General features: G+C 34.8%; 1 protein-coding gene across 15 annotated transcripts in view; it reads left to right on the top strand.

Moving 5' to 3' along the window:
- The window catches only part of LOC127067432 (tyrosine-protein phosphatase Lar), a 479,322-nt gene that overhangs the window by 429,989 nt on the left and 39,333 nt on the right, over positions 1-10,000 (top strand). For all 15 annotated transcript variants that reach the window (XM_051002292.1, XM_051002293.1, XM_051002297.1 and 12 more), the window contains one exon: positions 1,420-1,602. In XM_051002292.1, coding sequence (XP_050858249.1) covers positions 1,420-1,602 — 183 coding nt within the window. The remainder of the gene's footprint in view (positions 1-1,419; positions 1,603-10,000) is intronic.

The raw sequence follows: 10,000 nt of genomic DNA, 5'->3' as shown, positions 1-10,000 counted from the left end.
AGAGTTCACCCTAAGGATTAATGTAGTACCATCGTAATTACATGAAGAACAGGTGCAATGTATGTAGGTCGAACCGCGTCTACCACGAAACTGCACGGTTTAATCTCGTTTCTCCTCTTCAAAGACCACGAAGATAAATCCTCTCGTACGCACTATTTATAAAAATTCGTCGAATTCCTTAAAAAAAAAAAAAAAGAAAAAAAAAGATAGAAAAAGAGAGAGACCAGAGATCGAAGATCGTATCTGAAAAAAAAAAAGAAGAAAAGAAGAAAGCGTATTATTTAAAGAAAAGTATGCACTATTTGTAAAAATTCGTCAAATAGTGCTGTTAAAAAGAAAAAGGAAAAAAAAAAGGAGAAAGACGGAGAGAGATTGTCTGAAAAAATAAACAAACGAAAAAAGAATAAAAGTAAAAAGGAAAAACTATTTTCTACTTGTTACGCTCGATGATTAATTAAAATAAAAAGTGGAAAATATAAATGGAAAGGAATAAAGTAGTTGTATCATGGTGGTGTATGGTGAAAGAGGAGAAAGGATATATTTTCTATTTAATATTTTGTTTGATTCTCTTTTTCTTCTCTCTCTCTCTCTCTCTCTCTCTCTCTCTCTCTTTTTCTATCTATCTATATATCTATCTTTCTCTCTCGTTTCATATATAAAATCCATTTCGAAAAGTTTTCCAAAGCTGTACTATACATTGAATTTTTATCTCTGATCGGTAATACTCAGGGAAGAACACAATGTGCCCAGCCCTCGCATCTATCCATATCATGGTTGACTTTTCGAGAAACAGAAGAGCTTCCTTCTTTCGACGATGTTCGAAATGGAAGGAGAGGAGTATACTTACTTTCCATCGGACAGTAGTCCAATGGCTTTTCTCTAACTTTCTATCCCACGAGAGAGTGAGAAACCTTAACGGTGTGTCCTAGTGAATACATGCTAGCGTGTAGTAGGGTCATCCTAGGGATTTGGTATATCATCCGATCCAACGTGCTTGTTTCTTCTCCTTTTGAAATTTCTACCTACGAATGTGTGTGTGTAGTATTAACGAACGATATTTAGAAACTTTGTAGAATTTCTATATTTAATTGGGATAATCTCCTATGAATATTTTTCAAATATATACATATATATATATTTTTTCTGCGTCAATTTAAATATTGATTAAATCGCCGAGTATTCGAATAAACGACGATGTAACATCTATTTTTTCATCCAATTAAAGAACATTCGATTGGAAAATCGTTGAAAGAGATAGATAAAAAAATAAAAAAAAAATAAAATAAAATTCCATCGAAAATTCATTCATATGGAGCTACATCTATACGTACATCAACTCTTAAAAGAATATTTATCCACTTTTGTGTTTTCTTGTTTCGTTTGACAAAAAATAACATCGAATAATTATTATGATTGCAGCGGAGAATTTACCAGCGGGTTTTCCGATGATCACTCAAGCGCCAGCAGCGAAGGTAGTCGAGATGGGTCATAATGCTGTTCTGCTTTGCGGTGCCATTGGTTCACCAACGCCCATCATCTCTTGGGTTCGAAATATGCTGCCCATGGACACGTCCAATCCACGTTTCACGGTTCTAGATTCTGGTAAGTAGTAAAGATCAGAGCTCTAGTCATCGGTGAACCCGTTACCATCGAGTTTATAGTCAAGACACGTTCGAATCTAACTTTCCTCATCCACTTGGGATCGAAGCATGATATAGAGTAAGCGATACCACGCTACGATATCAAATCACGACTAAATTCTTCTTATATAAGTTCATCGAAGCGTCATTATATCGATGGTTTTCAACGAATTTCTTGGAGAAGCTAGAAATGTATCTCGTTTGATAAATAATTCGAAAGTCGATTTAATTTCCTCTTTTTTTGTTATCCTCTTTTTTCTCCTCTAATTTTTCCTGCACGTCTTCTCCCTATTAGTAACAACGCGATGAATTAATAAAAGTGACCTGTTTTTCTTTTTCTGTTTTTGTTCGACGATAGAAATACGTTGACGTATACAGTCTACATCCATTAAGATATTCATAGAGAAAGAAAAAAAGAAAGAAAGAAAGAGAGAAAGAAAGAATAAAATAGATTTTAAATAATTCTTTTCGAAAATATAAAACTAGTATTCTACATACACACACACACACACACACACTCTTACTCATTCATCTCTCCCATCTCCTTACACATACATATATATATCATAAGATAAGTGATCGAGGGAAACAAGAGTTGCGATGAAAAGGGAATATCGAACGTGGAAGAATAAAGTGTTTGAGCTCGTCGAGAACGAGAGAACGAGGAGAGGAATGAGTATAACAGAGATAAAGATAAAGACAGACAGAGGAGGAGAGAGAGAAAGAGAGAGAAAGAGGATGGGTGTCGAGCCCCTAGCGCATGTCATATCTCGTTGAGTGCCAGAGTGCGTAAGTCACTGTCAACTCGCAGCAGCGTTGATCGAGTGGTCACGCGATATGGGAACATTCAGTACATCCATCTCGTTTGCCGAGAGCACACCTGCCCACTTCGCGAAGTACACTTCGTGTCTGGTCATATATGGTGCTCATAAGCGTCGTCGACTATTGGTTCGCGTTCACCAATACTACTATCCAATCTCATCGTCCTCGTCGTTCTCTAGTCCTTGTCAGACACATCCAACACTTCTTTACTTACTCCCATCGAATTATTTTTCTCATAAAATGTATTCCTCTTACTTCTAGCAGTTACTACGTAGGTATGTGTGTGTGTTTGATCATCGATTGACACGATCATTTCGATCGATTTGAGAGAGGATGATCTATAGAGAGAGAGAAACTTTTTAGGATATGGAAATTTTTACGTCAATCTTCTTCTTTCTCTCTCTCTCTCTCTCTCTCTCTCTCTCTCTCTCTCTCTCTCTTTCTTTCTTTTTCTCTATTTCTATCTCTATCTTTTTTTATCCTTTTTGTCGTTCAAATCTGTTATTTCAGAACGTATTTTCAAACGTCGTACGTCGAAAGACGAAAATTCGATGATATATATATATATATATATATATGTATGTATGTATGAAGGACGTCATACTTTTATTACTTTTTCATTCATGACTGATATAACGTTCTAATATCACGTTTGATATATATATATATATATTATATTATATTTTATTTAGACGCCAGTACTATCTATGCATCGAACGAATCGTACAAAAATTATATTTATTATTCGTACGATATAAATACGATTCATATGTTTTTATTTTTACATTATATACTAAACGATAAACAATACGAGATATTTGTTTCTTTAAAAACATTTCTATCGACAAAAGAAAATTACGTAAATCAACGATGATTGAGAAAAAAAAAAAAGAAAAAGAAAAGAAAAAGAATCATATTACAAGTCGATTTGTCAGTCGATTTATTACATTCGAATCAATCAAATAGAAACGATAATAAGAGACTCACAAAAAGATTTGTTTGAGGTATCTCCAAAAATTCGAAAACGAATTGTCCGAAGAATTTTAACGTTGACAAAATTAATAGATCTGATTTTACGTGTACTCTATGAGGAAAAGAGTGAAACAGAAAAAAAGAAAAAAAGAAAAAAAGAAAGAAAAAAGAAAAGAGGAAAGAGATTCGATATTTATTAATGAAATAATAACAAAGTCAAGATAATGGAAATATTATAGTTATCTTTGGTAAATACGATCTCTGTTTTCCTACTTGCATAAGCATGGGAAAAGCAAAGGAGATGATGAGGGGTGGGAATGATGGGTGAGGGGAAGAGAGAGAAGGAAGAAAAGCGTGTGGTGGTAGCCTAGGTAGGTAGAAGAAGGGCTTAAACTTTGTTTTTATCGTCGGGTGCGGTATCATTATCGAGCGAGGTACGTCCCGTAATACTCGGCATGCGCTACCGTTACTCGCTCGACTATCTTTACGGCACGAAGAGCTCGCAGTGTTCTATTCCGCGACGTGAAAAAGTATATTATGTACATTAGAACGTGGAAACGTGGATATATGCATCCAACGAAAAAACTAGACTTTGGATGTTGCAAACTAGGACGTTACGTTTGGTCTTTTGTTATAAGGGGATAAGTGTCTTTAAAAAGAAGAAGAAGAAAGAAAAAAAGAGAGAATGATAAATATGAAAAAGATTGCTCTGGAATTGTATTGTTCTTGTTTCTTGTTGTTCTTCTTTTTCTTTTTTTTTTTTTTTAATTAATTAATTTTGTTGACGTTATTTTTTTTCCCCATATATATATATATGTATATGTATATATAGAGCGTATGTAGATTTGTAGATAAACGATCGATAATAATTGAGATAATATAAGATCGAAGTTAATTCGTTCGATAAAAATTTGTTCTACGTTGTGAGAGATGACAAGTGAAGACAACGACAAGAAATACACCATCAGTTACTAACTTAAAAAATTATTCGCATGTTTCAAAGTCATCTTTCTCTATGCCGATATCATTACCTGTTTCAGCCGATACGATATTCTACCTTAACCTTTTTCCCCTTTCCTCTCTTTCTCTTTCTCTCTACTCACCCTTTATACGCCATCCTGTTATATCATAAAATATTATATATGGCTTAATGTACTGCAAAGAGTAGATCATGAGAAAACTGTAGAGATATGTATGTATATACAAACATTTTGCGTGTATATATATATATGTGTGTGTGTGTATATATATGTATATACCGACGTACACTGCTAGTGTACAAAGTTTAGCCTCTGGAAAATGGATGTACATAGCTTGGGGGAAAAAAAGAAAGAAAAAAAAAAAAATTGGAAGCATAAACGTAGTGCGTCTGAAGGATGATGTCCATCCTGCCGAAAGGAAGGCTTTCATAAATCCTAGAAAATCGTACGAGCTTAAACGCTAAGACGCGTTAAACTTCCGATATACCCTGAAATTTTCAATTCACCGTATATATCCGAATATTTTATTATTATAATTCTTTCTTTTTCTTTGTCTTTTTTTTTTTTTTGAAATAAGATATATATATATACATATACATACTTCTCTCTCTATTATTTCTTTCTTTTTTTTTTTTTTTTTTGATAGTTCGCTCGCAAAACACTTATCCCAGTAATAATTTTCAGTACGATAATGATCCGTAGACTTTAATTAGAAATATAAGACCGTTAAGAGGAAGGAGAATTAATTCGAAAGCGTGAGATATATTATAATCGAGCATACATTGAGATAATAATAAAAATAATAATCGTTATAATAACGTTTTCGATGATTTGAATTATTTACGTCGCATGCATCTTTGAAGAAGAGTTTTCAACTATCGCGAACAAATACTTGTAACTCCCTTTTCACGAAATTGAAAAATTCATCGTCACGATTTAATTATTTTCGTACACACGCGTACTTAAGTATATATCATTTTATCGTTTCATTAAATTTTTATAAACGTTTAATATTTCCTCATTTCTTTTTCCATCGATCCGACCAACATTCTCTCTTTCTCTTTCTCACTCTTTCATTATAAATTGGCCGTTGTAGCATGTAACGTAATAAACATGAACATGTACGTGTACGTGAGAAGAACTTAATATATCTAATCGTTAAATTATATTTCATAGTATACGGTTAAGCGCGAACGAACTTTAGGGTTGCTAATAAAGGGACGAACGAAAGGAATAAAAGTCGCATAGAGGGAAGCTTGCGAGAGAGAGAGAGAGAAAGAGAGAGAAAGAGAAAGAAAATGGTTAACTCTTCGTCAACACTCGTAAAATTTCTACCATTAAAGCTCTTGCTGGTTCATAATAAAGAGACTGAAAGAGAGAAGAGAGAAAGAGAGAGAGAGAGAGAGAGAGAGAGAGAGAGAGAGAGAGAGAGAGAAAATTCAAAGAAAGGGATGATTCGAAGTTCGAAACAAACCTCGAGTTATATATCGTAGAACAAGGAAGGCTTAACACCTGTGCCGAAATTCTCAGCGTTTCTCGTCTCTTTTAACTACCCCACTCCACTTCTCTCTCTCTCTCTCTCTCTCTCTCTCTCTCACCCCTATTTCTTCCTGGCCTCGGTCCAACCCCGTCCAACTACAGTATACCACCCCTATCCCTTCGAACAACGTCGCGAAACAACTGTGAACCATTCTGGCACGTTCGAATACTCTCTCCCTCTCTCTCTCTCTTTCTTTTTCTCTCTCTTTCTCTTTCTTAAGTTGGTGTAGACATCTTGTCTGTGAACTCGTGCCCACAATCAACTTATTTCCTATATTTTCAAGGACCCATCGCCGTCTTTTCTACCTTAGGATGTTGAAAACTCACCCTCAACGACAACGCCCTTTCGAGAACACCCTCCATTGGGGACCATTAGACCACCCTTTTCCTTTAGGGAAACTTGACTTATGACGGAATACGTCTATACAGAGGGAACTTTAGTGAGTTACCTCATCCTACTCTTGGTATCTCCTTTTGCAACACCTTCTTGTAATTCTTCCCTTCTTTCTTCTTCTTCTTCTTTTTTTTTCTTCCTTGTCATTTTCTTCTTCTCTATCGTATTCTTGTTTTTCTTACTCGACGAAAGCAAACGAAAAAGGACGTGTTAACATACCTGATTTCTTATTCATTTCTTTTTCTTTTTCTTCTTCTTTTTTATCTTCTTCTTCATCGACGAAAGCAGACGAAAAAGAAACGAAAGTGTGGCAGGAAGTATTAGCAGATTATAGATACATATATATATATATATATACATACATAGATATCTACTTAGAAGTACCTTCGAGACTCCTTCAATTCCTCCAGCATTTTTCGAATATAAAAGATAGGAATAGTGTCCTATACTTTGAAATCTCGAACAGTGGAATGACGTTCGTTACCTTAAACGAACCTTTGTCCCGTGATTCTCTTCTTTTTAACCATCACGAACGTTCGAGAGAAAGAGAAAAATAGTTTCTTAGGGCAATCATCGTCGTTTCTCCGATATTCCTCTTTGATTCACTTTGTTACCCAAAATTTCCTCTGTTACGTATTGGTTCAACAAAAAAAAAAAAAAAGAAAAGAATATCTACGATATTTATTATTTTCCATTTTAAATATACACGTACGAATGACACAATGATATAAAAACTAGGCCATCCATATTGCTTCCCTTTTAAGTAATCGATACTTCTTATATATACATATATATAAATATAAATATACATGATATATGCGAGATATAATTTCGTTTATCCGATCGTTTTTCGTGTTCCATTTGAAAAATTCTTTTTCTAGCAAGCTTTACAAGAAACCTACATTCTCCTACTCCTTTTCCAATCGAGATGCCATTTGACGAAGTGGTGGGTTATAAGGAAAGGAGAAAAGATCTTCCCAAGTCGGTTTACAAACGTCAGCTCGTCGGTGATGACGATAATAGTAGTAGTAATACTAGTAATAGTAGTAGTAGTAATACGTGAGAGGTAAGTAGAGGGAGAAAGCAGGGTTGTTGGAGAACGTACTCGAAGACTGCTAGGGGTAGGTATTTCCTACGATTGCAAAGGCACAGAGCAGCTCGAGACGTACGAGAAGACGAATGACGTTCGCGCTCGAGTGAACGCTTAAAGCATTTTCCCAAAGACATTCCTCTGCCCGCATGATCTTCCGTTTACTCGTTCTCTTGTATCCAATAGTGATGGTGATGGTGGTGGTGCCATCGTGTTAAACGCGAGACTATTCGCTTTTGACGTTAATGCGGCTCACGTTCGGCTCTTTGATTAGTCGAAGAGAGAACGCTATCGTACGCGTCTTCCCTTTCCGTCCTAACCACCCCCTAACCACCCCCTAACTACCCCCTAACTACCCCCGTATCCACATCTTCGACGAATCGAGCCATCTTTCGAGTTTCTTCTCTTTCGAGACCTTTTGCAAAGTGATGTCAGAAATTTATCGTGTGTATATGTACTTGAATGAAGTTGTAACGACGATTGAAGTATTTTTTATTTTTTTTATTTTTTTTTTAATTTCCTTTTTTTTCTTTTTTTTTTATTTCTTTTCCCCCATTGCTTTCGACGCGGATATATACGTACGAATTATCTCGTTGGTATATTTCTTAGTTTTTTTTTTTTTTTTTTCTTTTTATTTATATGTAATGATGAAAAAGAAAATTAAAAATTATCTGACGCCTGATCAATGCGTGTTACAAATATTCGTCGGTTCAAGAAATATTTTATATAGGATTGTTACGATAAAAATTTAATGTAACAATTGTGAATATATTTTATCGAATGTTATCCGTATATCTATCGTCGATTCGTCGTTTCTTTCACTTTCTCTAATCTCTACCGTAGAAAAGAAATTAAAATTATTAAGATATATAAATTGTAATATCGATGTAATATGTATAATACAGATATAAGTAAATCAAAGATAAGATTGATATTGTCTTTGAAAATCGTCATAAAATAATTCCCTCTCTCTCTCTCTCTCTCTCTCTCTCTCTCTCTCTCTCTCTCTCTCTCTCTCCGTTTCTCTCGAAGAAGAATTCGTATATTTAGATAAAAGGTCGTTGGAAAATAAAGTAAAGTAGAAGAAAAAGACTTGAACGTTTTCTTCGAAGCGTGCCGAAGGAGACAGGCTATATGCGGGCATGTGCCAGGCATAAATACGTATACATATTTATAGGACGTCTTGGTTTGTAGAAAATGTCGCAGTAAGAGAGAAAAGGAGGAAAGAGGAAGTTGAGACGACAGAAGAACTCTCTCTCTCTCTCTCTCTCTGTCTCTCTCATATACACTCTTACTCCGTACACGTTTTCCACCTACATCGTATTTGTGAATCAATATTGAAATATCTTTCCTTATATTTAATATTACCAGAGCAAACGCGAAATATAGTCGCGACGCGTTTCTACGGTTGCCGATAGCTACGCTACACTACGCTACACTACGCTAGCTACGTTAGTAGATAGAAACGTTTTTCACAAATAACATCAAGCAGGTTGCTAGAATGAGAGAAAATAGAGGGTTGAAAGAGAGGGTAAAAGAGAGTGTGGAATGGGGTGAGAGACTCGTATCTTGCGTCGAGGAAAAAATGAAACAAGCTTTGCCGATAATGAGTATTGGTAGAGATAGTTACTATTCTACCAGTAGTAACTCAGTAGAGAGAAAAAGTAAAGTGCAGGAAAGTAAATTCATACGTGTAATATATAGTAGTAGTGGTAGTAGTAATAGTAGTAGTTATTTGGTAGTACTACGAATGTAGGATTTGATCTCGATAGAATTCAAATACCGAATATGTTTACTATGTTTACACTAAAGGCATTCCATCGTAGAGAATACTTCTACCTGCGCGCTCTTCGAGACTATGTTTGAACAAATACGAGAGAGAGAGAGAGAGAGAGAGAGAGAGAGAGAAAATATTAAACCCATCAGATTCTTTTTTCTCGCTCTTACGATTCGATTTAGTGATTCGAGTTATTTTAAAAAAGTGACCTCTGAAAAATAGAAGATAAAAATGTAATAATATTCTTTGGCATTTCGTTTCTCTGATAGAAAAAAAAAGTGAAGAGAGAAAAAAGAGGAAGGAAAAGCTTTTCCTCTCTGATAATGATAACAGCTCTCATCAACGAATATTTGCTCTCGTTATTTTTTATTTTTTTTTTTATTTTTCTTTGTTTGTTTGCTTTTTTTTAATCTTTTGTTTGCTTGTTCCAAGCGTTTTAACGTATCTTGTTACTTCAGACTTTCGTCAGCAGGGTAACGTAAGACCTCTCATCTTTTATCTACGATATATATATATATATATATATATATATATATATATGTATGTATGTATATCGAAACTGTCTGTTCGTTTCTAAAGGTTTTCCTGAAAATGTTCTCGCGTGCGTCGATCATGTAAAATTCATAACAAGCATCAGAGAGGAAAGTATTTCCCGCGTCTTACTTAACTCGCATTACCTTACCAAAGTTAATCGTTCGTCATCGAGAGTTTTAAGTTGTAAGTTTACATTTAACGTTTATTATAAGTATACACCGTATATATCGTATTTCACGACGTACTTCTATT

This window comes from Vespula vulgaris, chromosome 11 (assembly GCF_905475345.1).
Source record: "Vespula vulgaris chromosome 11, iyVesVulg1.1, whole genome shotgun sequence".
NCBI classification, from domain to species: Eukaryota; Metazoa; Arthropoda; class Insecta; order Hymenoptera; family Vespidae; genus Vespula; species Vespula vulgaris.
Note: the sequence above shows the minus strand (reverse complement) of the source record. Positions and strands in the feature narration are given on the sequence as shown.